This window comes from Mercenaria mercenaria, chromosome 14, assembly GCF_021730395.1.
Source record: "Mercenaria mercenaria strain notata chromosome 14, MADL_Memer_1, whole genome shotgun sequence".
NCBI classification, from domain to species: domain Eukaryota; kingdom Metazoa; phylum Mollusca; class Bivalvia; order Venerida; family Veneridae; genus Mercenaria; species Mercenaria mercenaria.
The window spans coordinates 65,812,735-65,838,562 of NC_069374.1; the positions used below are offsets into that span (position 1 = coordinate 65,812,735).

Sequence of the window (25,828 nt, forward strand, 5' to 3'; positions counted from 1 at the left end):
AAAAATGATTGTATATTTTAAAAGTTATATCATTATTAATAAAAATATCAATTTTCACGATTTTGTTGTCAATTTCTAACCAAATATAAAGAAACCAATCATCTGAAATCTACGAAACGTTCCGTAGATCACAGATTCTATCAGTTGTTATATGAAACGTTGTGTTACAGTAGTTTATCGAGTAAGTTCTCATTTCTAAAAATAGATAGCGACAGGGGTTTTAGTCCATTGAGTAGCTCATCATGGAAAATTCAAGGTGTCATGGATATTAGATGTATTTTGCATATTTATGTTGTCGTGTACATCACGGAATTCAAGATTGTCAGGGGTTTTAGGTGATCCCATTACGCTTCCTTGGTGACACCACTAAAGTAATATTAGAAAAGGTAGTGTCTAGGAATACGGATCGGTACTCCTAAAATCTCTTTCTAGAGGTTCGGATCCATACTCCTACACAACCTGTATTGTCTGGAAGTATGTACCTCCTTTTTCCATACATTGTGGGTTATTATCCCCCGACGAAAGTCGGAGGGATATAGTTTTGGCGTTGTCCGTCCGTCCTTCCGTCCGTCTTTCCGTCCGTCCGTCCATCCGTCCGTCCTTCCGTCTTTCCGTCCGTCCGTCCGGAGCCATATCTAGGAAATGGTTGGGAATATTTATTTAAAACTTCATATAAATGTTCACCACAATGAGTTCTTCCGGCCCGTCAGGTTTCAGTCAGATTGCCCAAGTAACACCAGAGTTATGGCCCTTAGAAGTTTCTAGTGTTAACTATATAGGGTACTATAAATATGGCAATTTCTGCATCATAACTTTTGATATATTTGACCTAGAACTATGAAACTTAAACAGAATTTAGATCACCATAATGTGGTTGTGTACACACAATTTCATTTGGATTTATTCGTAAATTAAGAGTTATTGCCCTTTAATTGTATAAAAATCCACATATTTGTACATAACAAACTTACCATTTGGTAGAATTTCATTAAATTTTTTTCATTCTTTTCCATGAACATTTATTGTAAACATGTGAAGTTGTGTACCCACACCTGGTCACCCCCTTACCTTGATCACACACCTCCCCCCTTATCCCCTGACATCCCCCCACCCCCCCAAAAAAAATAATTCATTCCTTATTTTAGATTTTTTTCAAACAAACTTCATATACATGTTCACCACTATAAGGTTATGGGGCCCATCAAGTTTCAGACAGATTGCCCAAGTAACACCAGAGTTATGGCCCTTAGAAGTTTCAAGTGTTAACTATATAGGGTACTATAGATCTATAGATATGCCAATTTCTGCATCATAACTTTTGACCTATTTGACCTAGAACTATGAAACTTCAACAGAATTTAGAGCACTATAATGTGGTTGTGCACAGACAATTTTGTAAGGATTTCTTTTTGTAACTTCAGAGTTACTGCCCTTTAATTGTCTAAAAATCCACATATTTGTACATAACAAACTTACCATTTGGCAGAATTTCATTAAATTTCTTTCATTCTTTTTTGTGAACATTTATTATAAACATGTGAAGTTGCGCACCCACACCTGGTCACCCACTTGCCTTGGTCACACCCCCTCCCCCTCCCAACCCCCCTCCCCCCCCACCTCCCAAAAAAAAATTATTATTTTTTTCATTTGTTATTTTAGATTTTTTTCAAACCTTCCAAGTTGTACCATTCCCCCACCTCACTTCTCCATCCAGTCATGCCCACCACTGATCATGCATCCTCTGCCCCCCCCCCCCCCCCTCCAACTTCACCCTTTTACCTTTTTTTTTTTTTTCATTTTAATTTTCAATCAATATTTATAATCAACATGTGAAATTTTGTTTCCTCTCCCGTTCCCTTGCACCCCCACCCCCTAAAAAAATAAATATATACATATATCTATATATAGATATATATATTTCCATTCCTTTTTTTTTTTTTTTTTAAATGTTCAAACCTTCAACATGTTAAGTTGTGACTGCACAAACCTTGCCCTCAACCATGTTCAAGATATCTTACCTGTGTTCTCTCAAGGACATCTGCTCTTTTACGTTCAAATGTACATGTTAAACAGCAACACCTGGTGCCAAACCACTCAAAGACAACATTTCGTTCCAGTTAAACTTCAAGCTCACATTTCAATTAACTGCATTTAATTTTAAAAGCTAAGCTTATTACAGTAAGCCAGGGATCAGCCTAGGTCAAAATTTTAGGGAGAAGTGACTTCTCCCTCCACAGAATTTAGGGAGAAGTTGAGAAATTTAAGGAGAAGAATCGGCATAGCATTCAGTTTCTTGCCCATATATATCCACTTTCTGTGGGTCTAGCTGTAACTTATAAACAGTAAATATTTAAGGAAATTGATTCTTGCATTATCATTTTCATGAATTTCTAAATAAAGTATAAACTTAGCTATGAAAAAGTCGCCTTTAAATTTTTATCCGAAATTTACATGTCCGAAATTAGTAAATTTAACAGGTGCACGATCAAAACGGCGTGAAAATTTTCATTAATGTTTCGATTCTCGTACTTTTATAATGCCCGATTTTTGCACCAATTTGTTCAGATTTATACATTTAATGTATTCATTTATTATTTTTTCGAAAATAATACCAAACTCGTAGTTAATGGCGATCTTTTTACAATATTTTGTACGGCAGTTCTGACGTCCGCGAAATCATTTTTTATCCACAGTACCCGTGCCGTTCATTTACAGAAATTGACCGTAATTATGGTAATTGAAATAATTTTTGAAGTAATCTTTAATAAAATGAAAGAATAATATACAATTGTTGCATAAAATCATGCTCTCGTTAAGTTTATCGGCTTTTTACACGCCGATTGAAAATTTTCAAAATGGCGGCGGCTTACAATATTATTTCTTGACACTGTTAGATATTAACGCTACGATTGGCTGAAGTTTGACAGGCGAGTAGGCGGGGTTGACTATGGATTTATCGATAATTTAATCTAGAATATGCATCAAGTTTTGCAACTTAAGTAAACAGATAATAACTCGCTGAAAAACTCGGCGATTTGGATTTCGCCCGGAGGCGATAATTAAGCGAAGTGGCCGACTTTAAAGCGACGATATCGCTCAAATCGCCTTGTAGGCTGATCCCTGAGTAAGCATATCCCATTCAAATTAAATTCTTTAGTCAGGATCAAAGTATCATACATTTATTATGTACTCTTTAATTAAACATTTGTTTTCTGTTAAATTGATTTTGACTAATGAAATTATTTGCTTCTTATTAACATCCTTAACTTTTTGCCGGATATATCTTTTTGCCATTCCTCACCACAAACCCTTTCGGCGGGGGATACCAATTCATCGAATTTGCTTGTTTACATCTTGAATTTGGCTGAAAATGAAGTAGCAAATAAGATTTAAGCAATATTCACCTTAAACTTGAATCTAAATGGTTTTCAGAAACCAGTGTTCACTTGGTGTTTACATTTTCTTTCGAAACATAAATAACCAAAACAAAAATTGCCGCATTTATTGAAAATGTGACTGCAAAAATCTTTGTTTTGTGTAATTGAAATAAAATAGGTTCTTTTCAGGATAGTTAAGATTCACATGTTTGCTTTTTGCAGAGTTAATACAGTAAGAACTTGTTTCTCTTTCCAGATGAAGATGATTCAGAGAAAAAATTAAGCAGCCATCAGAAGAAAAGGTAGGTCCATCTTCTTTGTGCATTAATAGAAATAAACCTAAAACTATGCTATTCTCAGCATCAATTTTATGCAATTAGTTATTCTACATTGTATAAATTAATAACACAAATAGTAATATTAATCCAGCTTCACTCCTAATTTTGTGAAAATAAAGGAGGATTTTTTTTTTAACTGATGTTGTTTTTTTCCACGAATGACAACAAAGTACATATTGTCACTGTTTTACATTATCACTGTTTTTATTTTCAGGTTTAAGAAAAGGCTTGAAAAGGCAGAAATACGTAAAAAAGAGAAAATTGAAAAACTGAAAAGCAAGGAAGCTGCAAGAAGGAATTCTATAAACAAGCAACCAAACCAGTTATCAAATGCACAACAAAACAAGGGAAAATCACAGCAGAAAGGAGCTGGAAAACAAAATGGAAAGAATGCAAAGTTTCAGCAGAATCTGCAGAAAACACAGAAGAGGAAGTTAGAAGATGATTCTGACGAAGAATCAGAGTCAGATGGTTTGTAGTTCTAATATACTGTTAAAAAGGTTAATTTTACATTGCAGAAATTTCTGAGATTTTGCAATTGGAAAATATTCATAAAATAAGTTCTGCATAAGTTTTAGCAAAAGAGTACGTACTGTGAAATATGATCGTTGACATACCATCGGTTTCTCAACCCATATCTTATCAGTAATTGTTAGCAGCTTTTTAGCCCACCATCATCAGATGGTGGGCTATTCAAATCACTCTGCGTCCGTGGTCCGACGTCCGTCCTTCCGTTAACAATTTCTCGTTATCGCATCTCCTCAGAAACTACCAGGGGGATTTTGACCAAACTTTGTCAGAATGATGTATTGGTACCCTAGTTGTGTCCCCCTGAAAATCAGACTGGTTCAACAATTCTTTAGTGAGTTATGACCCTTTGTTTATTTCTATAATTTACATAGATTTATATAGGGAAAAACTTGAAAATCTTCTTGTCCAAAACCACAGAGCCTAGAGCTTTGATATTTGGTATGAAACATCATCTAGTGGTCCTCTACCAAAATGATTCAAATTATTTCCCTGGGGTCTAATATGGCCCCGCCCCGGGGGTCACATGGTTTATATAGACTTATATAGGGAAAAACTTTGAAAAACCTCTTATTCAAAAACGCAGGGCCTAGGGCTTTGATATTTTGTATGCGACATTATCTAGTGGTCTTCTACTAAGATTGTTCAAATTATTCCCCTAGGGTCAAATATGGCCCCGCCCCGGGGGTCACATTTTTTACATAGACTTATATAGGGAAAAACTTTGAAAATCTTCTTGTCCAAACCACAAAGCCTAGGGCTTTGGCATTTGTAATGTAGCATCATCTAGTGGTTCTCTACCAAGTTTGTTCAAATCATCCCCTAGGGTCAATTATGGCCCTGCCCTGGGGGTCACATGGTTCATATAGACTTATATAGGGAAAAGCTTTTAAAATCTTCTTGTCAATAACCTACAACATTCAAGTTTGGACCACCTGTATGGTTTTGAGTGGCAAGATGAACCTTGACACGAGTTGACCTTGATTTTGACCTAGTGACCTACTTTCACATTTCTGTAGCTACAGCCTTCAAATTTGGACCACATGCATAGTTTTGTGCACTGAAAAAAACTTTGACCTTGATATTGACCTAGTGACCTACTTTCACATTTTTGAAGGTACAGGCTTCAAATTTGGACCACATGCATAGTTCTGTGTTCCGAAATAAAATTTGACCTTGATTTTGACCTAGTGACCTACTTTCACATTTCTCGAGCTACAGCCTTCAAATTTGGACCACATGCATAGTTTTGTGTTCCGAAATGAAATTTGACCTTCATTTTGACCTAGTGACCTACTTTCACATTTCTCAAGCTACAGCCTTCAAATTTGGACCACATGCATAATTTTGTGTACCGAAACAAACTTTGACCTTTACATTGACCTAGTGACCTACTTTCACATTATTGAAGATACAGGCCTCAGATTTGGACCACATGCATAGTTCTGTGTTCCAAACTAAAATTTGACCTTGATATTGACCTAGTTACCTACTTTCACATTTCTCGAGCTACAGCCATCAAATCTGGACCTCTTGCATAGTTTTGTGTACCGAAATGAACTTTGACCTTAAGATTGACCTAGTGACCTACTTTCACATTTCTGTAGGTACAGGCTTCAAATTTAGACGTACATGCATAGGATTGTGTACCGAAGCAAACTTTGACCTTGACATTGACCTAGTGACCTACTTTCACATTTTTGAATATACAGGCTTTAAATTTGGACCACATGTATAGATTTGTATTCTGAAGTGTAATTTGACCTTGGTTTTGACCTAGTGACCTACTTTCACATTTCTAAAGCTACAGCCTTCAAATTTGGACCACTTGCATAGTTTTGTGTACCAAAATAAACTTTGACCTTAAGATTTACCTAGTGACCTACTTTCAAATTTATCAAATTACAGCCTTCAAACTTGATGCACATGCATAGTTTTGTGTATACAAAGAACTTTGTCCTTGAAATTGATATAGTGACCTACTTTCACATTTCTCAAGCTACAGGTTTTGAATTTTGACCACATGCACAGTGTTTTGTACGGAAATGAAATTTGACCTTGAGCTAGTCAATAAGTCTTAAAATTTTGGAATTCTCAAAAATGGCACATTGGTGGGTGCCAAGATCACTCTGTGATCTCTTGTTACTTTTTATGCCCCAGAAGGGAGGCATATTAGTTTTCAACTGTCCGTCCGTTAGTTCGTTAGTCACAACATTAACTTTTTGCATGAAGTCACTTTACTCGCGAACCACTGCACCCAGGACCTTCAAACTTCACGTGCTTATAGTACTTATTGAGTACATCACCCCTACTGACTTTGGGGTCACCAGGTCAAAGGTCAAGGTCACAGGGGCCAACGTTAACTTTTTGCATGGAGGCACTTTACTCGCGAACCACTGCACCCAGGACCTTCAAACTTCACATGCTTATAGTACTTATTGAGTACACCACCCCTACTGACCTTGGGGTCACCTGGTCAAAGGTCAAGGTCACAGGGGCCAACGTTAACTTTTTGCATGAAGGCACTTTACTCGCGAACCACTGCACCCAGGACCTTCAAACTTCTTTTGCTGATAGTACTTATTAAGTACACCACCCCTACTGACTTTGGGGTCACCAGGTCAAAGGTCAAGGTCACAGGGGCCAATGTTAACTTTTTGTGTGAAGCACTTTACTCACGAACCACTGCACCCAGGACCTTCAAACTTCACATGCTTATAGTACTTATTGAGTACACCACCCCTACTGACTTTGGGGTCACTAGGTCAAAGGTCAAGGTCACAGGGGCCAACGTTAACTTTTTGCATGAAGGCACTTTACTCGCGAACCACTTCACCCAGGACCTTCAAACTTAACATGCTGATAGTACTTATTGAATACACCACTCCTATTGACTTTGGGCTCACCAGGTCAAAGGTCAAGGTCACAGGGGCCAACGTTAACTTTTTGCATGAAGGCACTTTACTCGCGAACCACTTCACCCAGGACCTTCAGACTTTACATGCTGATAGTACTTTATGAGTACACCAACCCTACTGACTTTGGGGTCACCAGGTCAAAGGTCAAGGTGCTGCGGGGGCATTTGTCACCATTAGTGACAGCTCTTGTTTTTTGATAGTTTCTTATTACAGTAAACAATTTTCTTTGATAAAAAATGTGATCTTAATCAATCAGATGTTGATAATTATGTCTCCCCCAGGAGACATATTGTTTTTGCCCTGTCCGTTCGTCCGTCCTTCCGTCCGTCCGTCCGTACGTACGTCACACTTCATTTCCGAGCAATAACTGGAGAACCATTTGACCTAGAACCTTCAAACTTCATAGGGTTGTAGGGCTGCTGGAGTAGACGACCCCTATTGTTTTTGGGGTCACTCCGTCAAAGGTCAAGGTCACAGGGGCCTGAACATGGAAAACCATTTCCGATCAATAACTAGAGAACCACTTGACCCAGAATGTTGAAACTTCATAGGATGATTGTACATGCAAAGTAGATGACCCCTATCGATTTTGGGGTCACTCCATTAAAGGTCAAGGTCACAGGGGCCTGAACATTGAAAACAATTTCCGGTCAGTAACTTGAGAACCACTTGACCCAGAATGTTGAGACTTAATAGGATGATTAGTCATGCAGAGTTGATGACCCCTAACGATTTTAGGGTCACTCTGTCAAAGGTCAAGGCCACAGGGGCCTGAACATGGAAAACCATTTCCAATCAATAACTTGAGAACCTCTCGACACAGAATGTTGAAACTTCATAGGATGATTGTTCATGCAGAGTAAATGACCCCTATTGTTTTTGGGGTCACTCCGTTAAAGGTCAAGGTCACAGGGGCCTGAACATTGATAACCAGTTCCGATCAATAACTTGAGAACCACTTGACCCAGAATGTTGAAACTTCATAGGATGATTGAACATGCAGAGTAGATGACCCCTATTGATTTTGGGGTCAGTCTATTAAAGGTCAAGGTCACAGTGGCCTGTTCATGTAAAATCATTTTTTGGAAATAACTTGAGAACCACTTTACCTACAATGTTGAAACTTAATAGGATGATTGGATATGTAGAGTAGATGACCCCTATTTATTTTAAGGTCACTTGATCAAAGGTCAAGGTCACAGGAGCCTGAACAGTGACTTGAGAACCACTAGGCCAAGAGTGTTGAAATTTAACGGGATGACTGGACATGCCAAGTAGATGATCCCTATTGCAGCCAACCATCAGTGTCTCTTTGACTTTCGCTCCTGACCCCTAATGACTTCTTGCCTATAGGACTTTGCATTGGGGGAGACATGCGCTTTTTTACAAAAGCATTTTCTAGTTATTCAGCTGTCCTTGACTGCCAACATTTCATGTATCACATTTATAAAAACATAATATGCAAATATTTCCTCAGGCTTATTGTCTACTTCCCACATTTCGTGAAAAGTTTGTGACACAAAAATGTTCATTTAATATTTGAATTGCAAAATAAGATAGGTACAATTATTCAGACATCTATCTCTATTTATACTGCACCACACCCTTAAGGCCTAGGGTTTCATCAGTTACTGAAATGGTAGGGGGAAGTTGCAGAGTAAAGGGGGTCAAGGGGTCCTTCCAGTTAGAACTTAATTTGCTACAGGAAAAGTAGCTAGGTTTTCAGACATCTATAGAAGGGGAGATCCCACCCCCCAGCTCTTAATGATACCCCGGCACCCTTCTTGGTATGACATTCAGGTAAATCTTGACATTCTTACAAGTATTCTAATGTTTGAATGTTATAGTAAATGAGCCAGGCTGCCTAGCTAAATAAAAAGATCGCAGGTCTGTGAATTGTGACAGTGGGATCATGAGTTTGATCCCAAGGCGAGATGTATGTTTGCTTTGACAGTTTTATAGAAAATATCTTGTCTGAAATATTGGTCATATACTTCCGTTTCATGTGGAGAAGTTGGCACTCACATGTGTAGAAATTGTTCGTACTGGTACAAAACCCAGGAACAGTGGCTAGATTAACTGCCCCTTATCACTGATATAATGCTGAAATATGGTGCTAAACACCAAAAATAGATAAATAAATAAATAATGATTTAAATGAAAATATGTTCACGCTTCGGATTTATTTTAGATGACTCTTCAGATGAAAGCGAAGATGAGATAATGGACACTGCACCAGCTGGAAAATCCAAACAGTTAATGGTATGTGACAAGGTTTTTGTACCACAGCCAAACTTGCTTTCCTTATAAACAAGGAAGAGGGGAAGTGTGACTGTGCTGTGCGATGAAATCGTTTTTGCCCCATTTGGAATCAGCTCTTCCATGAATGGATCCTATATTGTTACTGACAATTTATGCACTTTGGCAAACAGCTTGTTCATATCAAAGAGACGTTTTTTTCTGCCGTCACCTATGGATGGTTATATTTCCATTCGCTTAAATCTTTCTATTTTGTTTGGATAAAAAAAGACTGTGTAAGCAGCACTGATGCAATGATGTGAAGGGGGTGAGACTTTCTGTATTAAAAGGAATCTTAAAATTTTTGTAGAAACTTACAGTACTCTGTATCATTGATTGTAGAATTTTATTATTTGAAAACACCACAATTTGCTATTGTTTATTTAATTTTCTGTATCAATTTTATAGTTATGTGAAAGCAAAAATTTTACACTTCATGACTGACAGTACAAAATCTCTCTGCAAAATCTCTCTGGACATTTTAAGTTACCCTTTCTGAGCTCCACGAAATTGCACACATGTAATGTTATTGTATCTAATACAGTTCAGAAACAAAATGGCTCCGCTGAGAGAATTCTTTTGAAATTGGCAACCGAAATTTCAAATTTTAAAAGAAAAGAACATTTACTAGGGAATTGATCCTTGCGACAAAAATCGGGATTTACCCCTCTACGGTAACATGCGATATACCGAATGAGATATATATGATCAAATTAAAAAATGTGTACTTCCGGCACGTGCACAGAGCGTCTGACTTCAGATATTTTGCAAGAATACGCTTTTTCCTTGTGCATAATAAGCGTCCACATAACTTGTCCGAACCGCAACGTCTTGCACATCAGTACAACTATGGATATATGGTATATATACATGAAGTGTGCACTTGTTAATAAAAGCACCTAGTGAGCACAATTCATATAAATAAATACACCTCTCCGGAGGGTGCTCCTAACCAAGAGGCAGAAACTACCTGGAATACAATACAATATGGGCAGTGTTATTTTTATTCCAAAATTTACCTTGAAATTTATAGGGAATCGATCCTACGCGTAGTGATGAAAATCGGGATCGGTCCCTCTACAGTAAGATGCGATATACCGAATGAGATATTTACTATCGAATTAAAAATATGCATCCTTCCATGCTGTCATTAGACAGTTTCAAATGTTATGGGATGAGTTGAAGTCGAATCGATTCCCGATTGAGGAAGTGCCTCATTTCATATTATTTATAGCTAACACTCTTTTCTGATAGTAAAAATTAAAATTGAATCAACAGAACTATATTTAAAGTTCACAAGTAATTTGACCGTGTTGTTGAAAATATGAATTTGTCCTGCTTTGTAGGTCTGAATGTAGGTGTATGATTAACTTAAAATGTGTTTGCAGAATGAAGATGAAGACAGTGAGGAAGGAGATGATAGTGAGGAAGATGATGATGATGATGATGATGATGATGACAGTGATGAGTTGGGTGATGAATTTGATACTAGTCAACAGATTGATGATAATGAGGATTCAGAAGATGAAGATGATGATGAAGAGGAGGAGGAGGAGGACAGTAAAGTGAAAGGTTACACTGATGAGAACAGCTCATGGTTGAAACCAGCTGGAAAAGGGAAACAACTCATGGTAAGACTAAGGACTTAAATTTAACTATTGACTCGCAAATGGTTAAAAATAGTGAATAATAGTATACTTACACACTTCTGATTTTGGTCATATTTTGTGTACAAGTATTTATAAATACCTGAATGTTATTTGATGTAATCTTTTCTTTTTTTCTGTCTGAATTATGATTAATTTTTGCCACAAATAAAATGTTGCGTGCTTTGGTAGAGGAGATAAGTTTTAGGTTAAGGATAAATACATTACACAGGTGGTAGATGTCACTTATTTTTGCACATGTAAAATCTGTATCTCAACTTCAACAAGCTATTAAAATTAGTAAGTCTCACAGAACGTTCGACTGACAGAATTCTTATATACAACCAAAGCTACCATCTCCTAGTAAAGACTATAACAGTAAGACTTGCTATGAAAGGTCACCATTAACTCTACCTAATATGAAGCATAAACTGAATGTCTTTATTGAATTAAAGAACCACCTGTCAAAGTTTCTCGATGGTCTTCCAAAGAATGGTTGACTATATTTTACTAGTTGAATATGTGAAAGAAGAATAAGAAAAAATCATGATTTGATTTTTCAGACTGAAGACAGTGATGATGATGAGGATGATAGTGATGACATGGCTGATGAATTTGATGATGACTCTGATGAAGATGATGATGATGGTGAAGAAGATGATGATGAGGTTCAGTTCTTTTCTTGAATAGAAAATATTTATGCAAACTAAATGTTTTTCAGTTGTTGTGTTAGTTTTAGGCAAAAGGTCTTAGTGTTTGATATTTGTTTAAAAGAATTTTTTGTCAGGGAATCAAACATTAAGATCAATCAACCTAGTGATGTTTCTGAAATTTGTTAGGAAAAAACCTCCCTTTATTTCATATTTAGTTTAAAACAAATGAAATTAGTCTTGACTTTTAGAATCAGAATGTACAGTTTATTACATAAGGTAGTATAAGGTAGGTTCTGAAAATAACATTTTTCTCTTAATAGATGTTGCCAGTTGAAAAAGCTGCCAAGAAATTAAAGAAGAAGGAAAAGAAGGATAAGTAAGTGTCTTTAATTTTGAAAAGGTCTTGCATCCAGTTTTTTGTCAAATTGTTCAAAGGAAGTCTGTACCTTTAATAAAGCTTGAAAAGATATTGCCTCCAGGTTTGTATCAAATTATTCAAAAAGAAGTCTGCACATGTACCTGTCTGTACTTGTGTCTGTACTAACCATGACATCTATGCTTTTGCTAAAGTAATTGGAATTGACCAGAAGTAATGTTGCAGTCTTAGACCGGTATGCAGTTCATAACATTGGAATCAGATTATGAATTATTGAAGGCCATCAAGAGATTTGTTTCCTGACTTAGCACGGTTCAGAGTTCAGATGTGCAGGAATTGAATATCTAAGCGACTGAACAATGAACCATTGTAAATTAGATGGTAAACCACAAGAAGGCCTCAGTTGTTTTACATGCTCATTAATATATTTTTCTAAAAATTATGCTAGCTTCATTATAATTTATGGAAGTAGTAATAAACGGGACGCCAGGCGGAGAATTAACGTTGTAATTGAAGTCCTAAATTAAATGATCTCTTGCGCGCCATCAACCATTGTTTATGGTAGAATATACATAGTTTTACCTTCTTTGTTTAAAGTCAATATGTGCCATGCAAGAATGTAAGTTTTACAATAAGGAACAGGATTTGGCTGTTTGTTTCATTGTATCTGTTATTTGACAGGAAGCTTGCTGAAGAAGAACTTCAAACAAACATAGCACAGACAGAGAAATACACACTGCCCAGTGGACAGGAAATAGAAAAGGAAGATATCCTTTAGTTTGTCATATTGCCATAGTTACTGTGTCTACACACATAACCAGCTTTTTTACAAAATTTCTCTTATGTCTCTTTTCATTTCTTTTATTGGGAGGAGTTAGATGAGGGGGTGGGGTGGGGGGTCAGAAATTTAGAGCAGTGGTGAACAGGAATTTATGTGCCATTTGGGAGCGCAATTTTGTATTTTTATGAGATTTGCTATATTTCCAGGGTCCTCATGCCTTCTATAATTGTTAATGGATGTAAGTGGATATTGATAAGAGGAAAGAACAGATTTGAATAATTTTACTGGCTCATTCAGGTTACTTAGGTAGATGTGTACTGTTCAGTTACCAATATGTCTGTTGATAATCAAATAATGTCTTTGTCTTCAGTCCAAAATTGAAATTAAATCCCAGTGAAAATGTAAAGTGCCCAGTCATTTATGTTCACAGTTCAAAATCAAAAATTGTATATCCCCAAGAAATAGCCACTTTTTCTTAAACCCAAAATTTTGAGCCCACCACCATTTTACAGTATTACCCTGAAGTTTTGTATTAAAATGCCTTAACTGCTTTTTACCTGCCACATCACCAGATCTGGCTATGGTTCAGCACAGAATTAAAGATGTTATGCATGTATTGGCTGATTTTAAAGAAAGAAGAGAAGAGGGAAAGTAAGATTTTATCTTATTTTTGTTAGTATCCGTGGCAACATAATTTATGTATATTGTTGATAAATCTAAAGACCAATCATTACTGGATAAATGTACTTTCATTATTTCAAGTCTTTAGCCAGAAATTTTGATATCACTCTTATTTTTATGCCCCCGAAGGGAGGCATATTAGTTTTCAACTGTCTGTCCGTTCGTTAGTTTGTTCATTCATTCGTCACGTTAACTTTTGCATGAAGGCACTTTACTCGCGAACCACTGCACCCAGGACCTTCAAACTTAATATGCTGATAGTACTTATTGAGTACACGACCCCTACTGACCTTGGGGTCACCAGGTCAAAGGTCAAGGTGCTGCGGGGGGCATTTGTCACCATTAGTGACAGCTCTTGTTTCTAAAATTCCTTTTGCCCTGTGGACATTTATATAAATTTTGATGAGCCTTGGTATGAATATTACTTACATAATCACTGCCAGTAGTCTCTGTAAAGTTTCATTAGCATATGTACATTATAAACAAAGTTGAGTGAAATATTGCCTATAAATAGCTTGTAGCAAGACTGAGGTTGCGATTGCGTGCACAGGAGCACTGGGATCTAGGTCAAGGTCACTGTTTCTAAAAGTTGAAGAAAACTGTGTCTACTCAATTGCACAAGTAAGAATGAATAGAATAAAATTTAACTTCCACCGTAGGAATCTTAAATGGCCAAGGTCAAGTCAACTGGGAGTTACTAAGCAGAGGGGATCTAGTACGTCCTCCCAATTAGCACTAAAGAAGGGGAGATTCCTCATAACTTCCCTCTTCCCCAGCACTCGACGAAACCACCGCTAAATATAGAAGAAACAGTGTCCACATATAATTCCTTTTAAGTAAAGATGATACAACGGGTAGCTTATATTGAGACTAAGGTTAGGATTACATATGGAGCCAGTGAGTTCAAGATTAGGGCATATCTACTAAATATAAAAGAAATGGTGTAAATACAGTAGGTAGCTCATATTTAGAGCTTATATCAAGACCAAAGTAAGGATTGCATATGAAGCCATATCAATTCCTCTCACTGTTACTACTTAATGAAAAAAGCTTGCTAATTAATTAGAATAGAGGCATTTAGTTGCATTTGTATTAATGTAGAATAATTTGCAGCCCAGAAAATCCTTTGTGAAATTTTCGCATCTTTTATTATCATTATAAAACCTTGTAATAAAGAAATCAGTTCAACACGTATACAGTGAAATATGATATAATTTGTTTGCTAATGTTACAGGTCAAGACATGAGTATCTTGGACAGCTGAGAAAAGATTTATGCATGTACTACAGTTACAATGAATTTCTCATGGAAAAGTTGATGAGCATTTTCCCAGCAGAGGTATGACATTGTTAGGTCTATTTTTATCAGTACAGGAAATGTTAACACAAAATTTGCAGTTTTAACCATTACGATGCTGGACACAATTGATTCTGCCTTTGCGACCAGTGTAGATCATGATCAGCCTGCACATCCATGCAGTCTGATCATGATCTGCACTGTTCGCTTTTTAGCCAGTATCCTTTTAGGAAGCACCCCTTTTAGCAGTTAATGGTACTGTCCAAATTGGAAGATGTTCATTATAGAAATTTAGCAGGGTAAGGGTGGATTATTTGAAGAGCAGAAGAGATATTACTGTCTTCTGTTACCCAATTGAAAAACCATCTGATATTGAAATGAGTTTAGTATGTTATGATGTAACATATGCATAAAGGCTGTGTCATTATTTCTGTGTGTAAATCCTGCATAAGTTACTGTAAAATCATCATATTTCAAACAGGAGTAAATGTACATAATAATACCCTGAAATCCCGAAAATAAGCCGGTTTTGAAAATAAGCTGGTCTCAAAAATAAGCCACCATTTCACTACAGGCAAAAAGGGCTCATAAATTAGCCGCACTCAAAAATAAGCCGTCCACTTTTTGTATCAGAAATAGTATCAGTAATCTTGTTAGGACACCATATAAGATAGCAAAAGTTACCAACCTGTGCATAGCAGAATGGTTAAATTGATAACACAATGCAGTTATCAGTTAGCATCGGATTATTTCATTAAGAAATTGTAATAAAACAGGTATGACAGAAGTTTAAGTATTTGCTGACGTCAATGTTTTTACCAAAAAGCAAAAAGTATGACATCTGCAATATTCTGGTACTCGAAAATACGCCGGTTTTTAAACAGTTACAAGATATATGTACTCAAAAGTTCGCCGGACTCAAAAATAAGCTGGTCTCGATAATAAGCCACCAAATCCTTACGAAAATTTAAAATAAGCCGCAGCTTATTTTCGGGATTTCAGGGTATGCTAGATTCGTCAGTTATAAATTGATTTTGGCTAGTTTTACAGACAACTATCCATATATGCAGTAGTTTTGTTCTTCACATATAAACAACTGAATTTAGACTAAAAGTCATGTTATCTTTTCTTCACAAAGAGTATTTACCTTGCCACTGGCTCAGTGGCCACTGGTTTGTAAATAATTAAAATGAAAATTTTTCAGATTGCCCAAACATGGGTATTTGGTTTCTGTTAAAACTGGTAGAATTTTAGCAAATGTTAAGACTATAATCATGCATGGCTTAGAAAGTAGACAAACTGTAAGGTTAAGCATTTAGAAATGTTAAGCATAAAATTGTAGAAAAGACCATTGATTAATAAGATCCCAAGTTTTGAATTTGAAGTGTTCAGTTAACACTGTAGTGGGCGTTGCATTTAGATTTAAAATAAAATGATTGAATCTGTCTAAATTATTTACTAGATTGTTGACTTCTTGGAGGCTAATGAAGTTCAAAGACCTGTTACTATAAGAACCAATACATTGAAGACAAGAAGGAGAGATCTGGCACAGGCCCTGATCAACAGAGGGGTCAATCTAGACCCTATTGGAAAATGGTCTAAAGTTGGATTGGTCGTCTATGATTCACAGGTTCCTATAGGTAAGAACTATGGTGTTTACTCATTTAGGTCACTGTGGAAAACTGTTACGTATAATCTGATCTTGGAGGCTGAGGTCTTTAAACTCAGTTGCCTATTTGGTTGTTTCTGTGCACAGGACTGTGACAGGAGGATGAGCAATTGTAAGGCTAGTTTCTGAGACTAAAAGTTTTGAAGCCAGGGATCAGCCTAGGTCAAAATTTTAGGGAGAAGTGACTTCTCCCTCCACAGAATTTAGGGAGAAGTTGAGAAATTTAAGGAGAAGAATCGGCATAGCATTCAGTTTCTTGCCCATATATATCCACTTTCTGTGGGTCTAGCTGTAACTTATAAACAGTAAATATTTAAGGAAATTGATTCTTGCATTATCATTTTCATGAATTTCTAAATAAAGTATAAACTTAGCTATGAAAAAGTCGCCTTTAAATTTTTATCCGAAATTTACATGTCCGAAATTAGTAAATTTAACAGGTGCACGATCAAAACGGCGTGAAAATTTTCATTAATGTTTCGATTCTCGTACTTTTATAATGCCCGATTTTTGCACCAATTTGTTCAGATTTATACATTTAATGTATTCATTTATTATTTTTTTCGAAAATAATACCAAACTCGTAGTTAATGGCGATCTTTTTACAATATTTTGTACGGCAGTTCTGACGTCCGCGAAATCATTTTTTATCCACAGTACCCGTGCCGTTCATTTACAGAAATTGACCGTAATTATGGTAATTGAAATAATTTTTGAAGTAATCTTTAATAAAATGAAAGAATAATATACAATTGTTGCATAAAATCATGCTCTCGTTAAGTTTATCGGCTTTTTACACGCCGATTGAAAATTTTCAAAATGGCGGCGGCTTACAATATTATTTCTTGACACTGTTAGATATTAACGCTACGATTGGCTGAAGTTTGACAGGCGAGTAGGCGGGGTTGACTATGGATTTATCGATAATTTAATCTAGAATATGCATCAAGTTTTGCAACTTAAGTAAACAGATAATAACTCGCTGAAAAACTCGGCGATTTGGATTTCGCCCGGAGGCGATAATTAAGCGAAGTGGCCGACTTTAAAGCGACGATATCGCTCAAATCGCCTTGTAGGCTGATCCCTGGCCTCAAACTGCGTGGTTATGCTAGCTGGCTTGAAATCACTAACCCTGCAATGCAGATGCTTGATTTTGAGATCGGTCAAAGGTCAAGGTCACAGTGAGTGACCTGGAACAGTTTCTGGACGATAACTTGAGAAGGCTTGGGCCTATGATCACGAAACTTAATAGGGAGGTTGATCATGACAGCAGATGATTTCTATTGATTTTGAGATCAGTAGGTCAAAGGTCAAGGTCACAGTTACTCGGAACAGTAAAACAGTTTCCGGACGATAGCTTGAAAAATGAAACAGATTACTGAATGCATCAAGGGGGGCATTTCGTGTTCTACGGCTCTTGTTCTGTCTTAATGTATTAAAATTATCATTTTCAGGTGCCACACCAGAGTATCTTGCCGGCCACTATATGTTACAGGGTGGGTCTAGTTTTCTGCCAGTGATGGCGTTAGCACCACAGGAAGGGGAGAGAATTCTTGATATGAGTGCTGCTCCAGGTGGCAAAACTACATATATAGGTATTGTATGAAAGTTTCCTGTAGCAGACGAAAAATAGTGAACAAGGCTACTGCTACAACTCTAGTGAACAATTTCCGACATCAAGTCATCTCTACTTAGAATTTCAAAATGAAGGAAAAGGACCACTTTGTCCCAGCAAATAACTAGGCTTTGAATTTGTACATTTCAACAACTGAATAAACTGAATTCAAACAGAAGTACTTTTGTTGAACAGTTTCCTTATTTGAATATACTTGTAAAATTATTATATAATTATAACATATTATTTATTGTACCCCCCGACAACAAAGTTGTAAGGGGGGGTATACTGGTTTCAGGTTGTCTGTCTGTCTGTCTGTCCGTCTGTCCGTAGACGCAATCTTGTGCGCACCATCTCTCCTTATCCCCTTGACAGAATTTAATGAAACTTCACACAAGTGATCAGTACCAACAGTAGTTGTGCATGGGGCATGTTAGGTTCTTTTAGAAAAAAAAATTGCAGAGTTGTGGGACTTTGTTTTTTGTTACTATACTATATACATAGACACAATCTTGTGCGCACCATCTCTCCTCATCCCCTTGACACAATTTAATGAAACTTCACACAAGTGATCAGTACCAACAGTAGTTGTGCATGGGACATGTTAGGTTCTTTTAGAAAAAAAAATTGCAGAGTTATGGGACTTTGTTTTTTTGTTACTATACTATATACATAGACACAATCTTGTGCGCACCATCTCTCCTCATCCCCTTGGCACAATTTAATGAAACTTCACACAAGTGATCAGTAACAACAGTAGTTGTGCATGGGGCATGTTAGGTTCTTTCAGAAAAAAAAATTGCAGAGTTATGGGACTTTGTTTTTTTGTTACTATACTATATACATAGACACAATCTTGTGCGCACCATCTCTCCTCATCCTCTTGACACAATTTAATGAAACTTCACACAAGTGATCAGTAACAACAGTAGTTGTGCATGGGGCATGTTAGGTTCTTTCGGAAAAAAATTTTGCAGAGTTATGGGACTTTGTTTTTTTGTTACTATACTATATACATAGACACAATCTTGTGCGCACCATCTCTCCTCATCCTCTTGACACAATTTAATGAAACTTCACACAAGTGATCAGTAACAACAGTAGTTGTGCATGGGGCATGTTAGGTTCTTTCAGCGACAAAAATTGCAGAGTTATGGGACTTTGTTTCTTGTTAACATACTATGTACATACAGTCTGCATATGCAATTTTGTGCCTGCCTAATCTACCAAACCCTTGCACACAATTTAATGAAACTTCACACAAGTGATCAGTACCAACCCTAGTTGTGCATGGTGCATGTTACATTCTTTTAGATAAATATTCTGCATAGTTATGGGACTTTGTTTTTTGTTACTATACTGTATACATACAGTCTATATATACATACAGTCCACATAATTATGCAATCTTGTGTGCGTCAAATTGCAATGTACTGTGTCAGTGCATGCGGGGGGGGTACATTCATCACCTTTAGTGATAGAGCTCTAGTTCTATTTGCCTTGTATACTAAAAGATGTAAGTGTGCCAAGTTATTATGAAGTTAAATATAGTTTTAGGAAGGTGAGAATGTCTATTGGTCAGCCTTTAGATTTTATTCACTTAATTAATATTCATTAAAATTAAATGTGTATTGTTTAAGCTGCCTTGATGAGGAACACAGGTATGTTGTTTGCCAATGATGCCAACAAGGACAGGTCTAAAGCCATTGTTGGAAACATCCACAGAATGGGTATAACAAATACTGTTGTGTCAGAATACGATGGTCGTCAGTTCCCAGAGGTAAATTACAACACACTTATTTTGATAGTGATACTACTGTTTGCAAATCAAATTGCCCTTTCACCCTTTTTTTAAATCGATAGACTTTTACCTTTACGTCACTAAAGCAGCGATGCTGAAGCTATTTTTGGATATCGTCTGTACAGGTAACTCCGCCTTCTATAGTATTTTTTTTCCGATACGGGTAAAAAGGACACTGAATGAACTTGTTTACATTGGCTGCATGACCGAGAATTTTACAAAACAAAATGCTGATTTAGATATCGTTGGAACGGAATGTAACAGATGTACTAATCTTCATTTAAATTTTAAATGAAAGTTGCCACAATGCACGCTATATTTAGGTGGTGCGGATGTGAAAAAAACACCCTCTTATACTTTATGTAGACATTTTCTGCCAAAATTTCAGTACCTTTTGATGCAGACTTATATCTCGTGTTTAGCTTTCACAATAATTATTAAACATGACTGACTTGTGGCCGAGTTGTTGGATTCGCGCATCATTGTTTAAAGGGCATAAGTTCAATACCCGGAACCGACAGTGCCTCTTTAGTTGAAAAAAGTTGGTAATTTCTTACGGAATATGTGAGTCTTAGTCTAACTAATTTGATGCGATCCTAGGAAACCAGTTATTTTCTTTGCTCAGAAGAAAATGTCTTTGCTGCCGATTTGGGTTTAAATGCTGATTTTGTTGCGAATATTAATTATGTCTCCCCCAGGAGACATATTGTTTTTGCCCTGTCCGTCCTTCCGTCCGTCCGTACGTCACACTTCATTTCCGAGCAATAACTGGAGAACCATTTGACCTAGAACCTTCAAACTTCATAGGGTTGTAGGGCTGCTGGAGTAGACGACCCCTATTGTTTTTGGGGTCACTCCGTCAAAGGTCAAGGTCACAGGGGCCTGAACATTGAAAACCATTTCCGATCAATAACTAGAAAACCATTTGACCCAGAATGTTGAAACTTCATAGGATGATTGGCCATGAAGAGTAGATGACCCCTATTGATTTTGGGGTCACTCCGTCAAAGGTCAAGGTCACGGGGGCCTGAACAATGAAAACCATTTCCGATCAATAACTAGAGAACCACTTGACCCAGAATGTTGAAACTTCATAGGATGATTTGTCATGAAGAGTAGATGACCCCTATTGATTTTGGGGTCACTCCGTCAAAGGTCAAGGTCACAGGGGCCTGAACATTGAAAACCATTTCCGATCAATAACTAGAGAACCACTTGACCCAGAATGTTGAAACTTCATAGGATGATTGGTCATAAAGAGTAGATGACCCCTATTGATTTTGGAGTCACTCCATCAAAGGTCAAGGTCACAGGAGCCTGAACATGGAAAACCATTTCCGATCAATAACTAGAGAACCACTTGACCCAGAATGTTGAAACTTCATAGGATGATTGTACATGCAAAGTAGATGACCCCTATCGATTTTGGGGTCACTCCATTAAAGGTCAAGGTCACAGGGGCCTGACCATTGAAAACCATTTCCGGTCAGTAACTTGAGAACCACTTGACCCAGATTGTTGAAACTTAATAGGATGATTGGTCATGCAGAGTAGATGACCCCTAACGATTTTGGGGTCACTCTGTGAAAGGTCAAGGTCACAGGGGCCTGAACATTGAAAACCATTTCCGGTCAGTAACTTGAGAACCACTTGACCCAGAATGATGAAACTTCATAGGATGATTGGTCATGCAGAGTAGATGACCCCTAACGATTTTAGGGTCACTCTGTTAAAGGTCAAGGCCACAGGGGCCTGAACATGGAAAACCATTTCCAATCAATAACTTGAAAACCTCTCGACCCAGAATGTTGAAACTTCATAGGATGATTGTTCATGCAGAGTAAATGACCCCTATTGATTTTGGGGTCACTCCGTTAAAGGTCAAGGTCACAGGGGCCTGAACATTGATAACCAGTTCGATCAATAACTTGAGAACCACTTGACCCAGAATGTTGAAACTTCATAGGATGATTGAACATGCAGAGTATTGATTTTGGGGTCAGTCTATTAAAGGTCAAGGTCACAGGGGCCTGTTCATGTAAAATCATTTTTTGGAAATAACTTGAGAACCACTTGACCTACAATGTTGATACTTAATAGGATGATTGGACATGCAGAGTAGATGACCCCTTTTTATTTTGAGGTCACTTGATCAAAGGTCAAGGTCACAGGAGCCTGAACGGTGACTTGAGAACCACTAGGCCACGAGTGTTGAAATTTAACGGGATGACTGGACATGCCAAGTAGATAATCCCTATTGCAGCCAACCATCAGTGTCTCTTTGACTTTCGCTCCTGACCTCTATTGACTTCTTGCCTATAGGACTTTGCATTGGGGGAGACATGCGCTTTTTTACAAAAGCATTTTCTAGTTCAAATTAAACTTACATGTATCAAATGGGGGCTTCAATTCCTCATTAATTAGCTTGACTATTCAAAGAATAGTCTAGCTATTCTACTCGCCCTGGCGTCGGCGTCGGCGTCACACCTTGGTTATGTTTTTGCATGCAAGTACATACAGCTATCATTTAAAGGCATATAGCTTTGAAACTTATTTATTCTTTTTCTAGGTCAATTACCAACCTCACTGGGTCAAGTTCCATAACTCTAACCTGTATTTTGAGCAAATTATGCCCCCTTTTGGACTTAGAAAATTCTGGTTGAAGTTTTACATGCAAGTTACTATCTCCAAAACTAATGCAGATATTGAATTGAAACTTCACATGTGTCTTCGGGGTTATAAAACTAGTTGATAGCACCAAGTCTCATAACTCTGACCTTCATTTTGGCCAAATTATGCCCCCTTTTGGACTTAGAAAATTCTGGTTAAAGTTTTGCGTGCAAGTACATACAGCTATTTCTAAAAGGCATATAGATTTGAAACTTATTTTTTCTTTTTCTAGATCAATTACCTACCTCACTGGGTCAAGTCCAATAACTCTGACATGTATTTTGGCCAAATTATGCCCCCTTTTGGACTCAGAAAATCCTGGTTTAAGTTTTACATGCAAGTAACTATCTCCAAAACTACTACAGATATTAAATTGAAACTTCACATGTGTCTTCCGGGTTATAAAACTAGTTGATAGCACCAAGTCCCATAACTCTGACAATGTATTTTGGGCAAATTATGCCCCCTTTTGGACTTAGAAAATCCTGGTTAAAGTTTTGCGTGCAAGTACATACAGCTAATTTACCAAAAGGCATATAGCTTTGAAACTTATTTATTCTTTTTCTAGGTCAATTACCAACCTCACTGGGTCAAGTTCCATAACTCTTAACATGTATTTTGAGCAAATTATGCCCCCTTTTGGACTTAGAAAATTCTGGTTAAAGTTTTACATGCAAGTTACTATCCCCAAAACTAATGCAGATATTGAATTGAAACTTAACATGTTTCTTCGGGGTTATAAAACTAGTTGATAGCATCAAGTCCCATAACTCTGATTTGTATTTTGGTCAAATTATGTCCCCTTTCGAACTTAAAACTCTTTTGATATTTAACATTTTGGGTAATAATTTCCTGCTTCTGTGACAATATTTCGAATAGTCGAGCTTGGCTGTCTTACGGACAGCTCTTGTTCATGTGAGAATTATCATAATTCCCCAAAATAAGAAATATCTGGAGATTTGGACTTATGCGAGTTTATAACTGGTTCTTTCCGTGAACGAAGAAAGGTTTGTAAATAACTGAAATAGTGTTTAAATGACTTCAAATAAATAGATCTAGTAGATAAATAGGCCTACACAGCAAAAAAAAACTACAAGTAATCCCCACCGAAAAAATGTAAAATAAATCACCATATCTATAATGGAGTTATATAATTTTGCGGTAGCTTGAAGGTTCATTGATACAGTAGATCTATCTTTCTATAAAACTTCATACCTTGCATGGTTGGAAATTTGGATAATAATTGTCATAACAAACAAAAAAACGCTGTTTCCGTTTGGACGTATTTGAAATATTCTGTATTCAACTTTTAAAACAACATATTTATTATCACCTTATTTTACTTTACAATGTATGCAAGTACGGCGATACTGGGCTTGACATTTCATAGACAGAGTCAGTGCATGCGCTTTGTGTGATGTCAAGATAAAGAAAAAAAGATGCATTCAACTCTTTCATGACAAGGTGAAGGAATAATTTATTGCGAATGGGACTGGTTTAACCAGTCGGGATTAATCCGAAAATAGCTTCAGCTTTTGTGATGTAAACATGCAACTCTATCAATTAAAAAAAAATTGAAAGGGCAATTTAATCTGCAAACAGTAGTACATAACTCCTTGCATTTTGATTAGTATACACAACTTGTATTGTATTTTGATAGTTATGCACAACTTTTACATGTATTTAATTGTGAAACACAAGTCTTAGCATTCTGGTCTTACTTGTATTTTGATAGTTATATATAACTCTTACTTGCATTTTGGAAGTGATACACAACTAACTTCTAAGCTGTAATGTTTTGTTCAGTTTTTCGTATTTACTGTTTAGGTGTTGAAGGGATTTGATCGTGTGTTACTGGATGCGCCCTGTAGTGGTACAGGGGTCATTGCCAAGGATCCTGAGGTGAAGATCAATAAAGATGAGACAGACATACAGAAATGTTCACACTTACAGAAGGAATTGATTCTAGCAGCCATTGATTGCTGTGACGCTAATTCTAAAACAGGAGGCTATGTTGTGTATTCTACATGCTCAGTGATGGTAGGGTCAATGTTCTTATCATCTGTAAATCTAGGGTAGTCTAAGGTGTAGATGTCTCGGTGCCTCGTCTGTAATTTAGATCAAGGATGTGGCATTGTTTGGATGTTTTATTATCAAGGGAGAAGGCTGAGAAGACTAGTAATAGAAAAAAAAAAAGATGTAGAAAGCTTCAGTAGAATCGGCAGGCTTGGGATATGAAACTTTCATTACATGTTTTTCAGTGAATTATCAGAAATATATCTGGTATTTTCACCATGAAAAATATGAAGTACATTTTTGTATACATTTCACTGTGTAAATTTATTCAAAACACAATGTGATTCCCAGTAAAATGATACTTGGGTGTGTTAAGGTAATTCTCCCTCTCCAGAGGTCTATTGTTGCTCAGTAGAAAGGAACATTGGCACATGACCAATATTAGTCTGTTTACTGTACATGTTATAGGTTTCAGCTTGCCAGCTTCACACATATTTATAAATAAGAGAACCAATCAAAAAGGGTTGACTTTCATCTGTAAACTGACATTGATTTTAAGAGTGTGTTATGTTTAACATGGTATATTTCCAGTCAGAGGAGTTTGTTTTAAAGCTAGTTAAGTTAGTTTTGTTCTTGTACTTACAAATTGCTAAATTGTACATAATACTACAGACATCATTTTTTCAAGATTTGGGCTAAACAGGCTCTTTCATTTGGGTTATGAGTCGGTGGATTTCAACTTAGAATAATGGAAATTCCAGTTCGTGAGGATTGAATTTCATTGATCGATGTAACAAAAATTAGTATCCATTAAAAGTTAGTCAGCATATATTTTATATCATGAAACTATATTTTCAGGAAATGTTTTTGTCTGGCATATACATATATGTTGTTTGTTTATTTGTAGATTGAAGAGAATGAGTGGGTAATAGATTATGCTTTGAAGAAACGTAATGTTAAACTGGTCCCTGCAAGTCTCGATTTTGGAAAAGAAGGATTTGTTAAGTAAGTTCATCTGTTCTAATACATATTTTAGGTCATAACTTAGATACTGGGAATTGGGTCTAGCCAAATTTACTTGGGGAAATATATTTTAGTTTTGCATGCTTTGTTGGTAAATAAAACACTGTTTTGAGTTCAGATGTGTAGTAATTTAATTAATTACA

The 25,828-nt window shown here is 36.7% G+C and overlaps 1 protein-coding gene across 1 annotated transcript in view; it reads left to right on the forward strand.

The window, feature by feature from the left end:
• LOC123527800 (uncharacterized) overlaps window positions 1-25,828 on the forward strand; it is a 36,003-nt gene that overhangs the window by 4,783 nt on the left and 5,392 nt on the right. Inside the window, exons 2-15 of the mRNA XM_053523741.1 lie at window positions 3,634-3,679; window positions 3,930-4,186; window positions 9,353-9,423; window positions 10,848-11,090; window positions 11,669-11,773; window positions 12,079-12,134; window positions 12,816-12,901; window positions 13,473-13,566; window positions 14,831-14,933; window positions 16,354-16,531; window positions 18,015-18,155; window positions 19,816-19,955; window positions 24,474-24,686; window positions 25,570-25,667. Coding sequence (XP_053379716.1) covers window positions 3,634-3,679; window positions 3,930-4,186; window positions 9,353-9,423; window positions 10,848-11,090; window positions 11,669-11,773; window positions 12,079-12,134; window positions 12,816-12,901; window positions 13,473-13,566; window positions 14,831-14,933; window positions 16,354-16,531; window positions 18,015-18,155; window positions 19,816-19,955; window positions 24,474-24,686; window positions 25,570-25,667 — 1,831 coding nt within the window. The remainder of the gene's footprint in view (window positions 1-3,633; window positions 3,680-3,929; window positions 4,187-9,352; window positions 9,424-10,847; window positions 11,091-11,668; window positions 11,774-12,078; window positions 12,135-12,815; window positions 12,902-13,472; window positions 13,567-14,830; window positions 14,934-16,353; window positions 16,532-18,014; window positions 18,156-19,815; window positions 19,956-24,473; window positions 24,687-25,569; window positions 25,668-25,828) is intronic.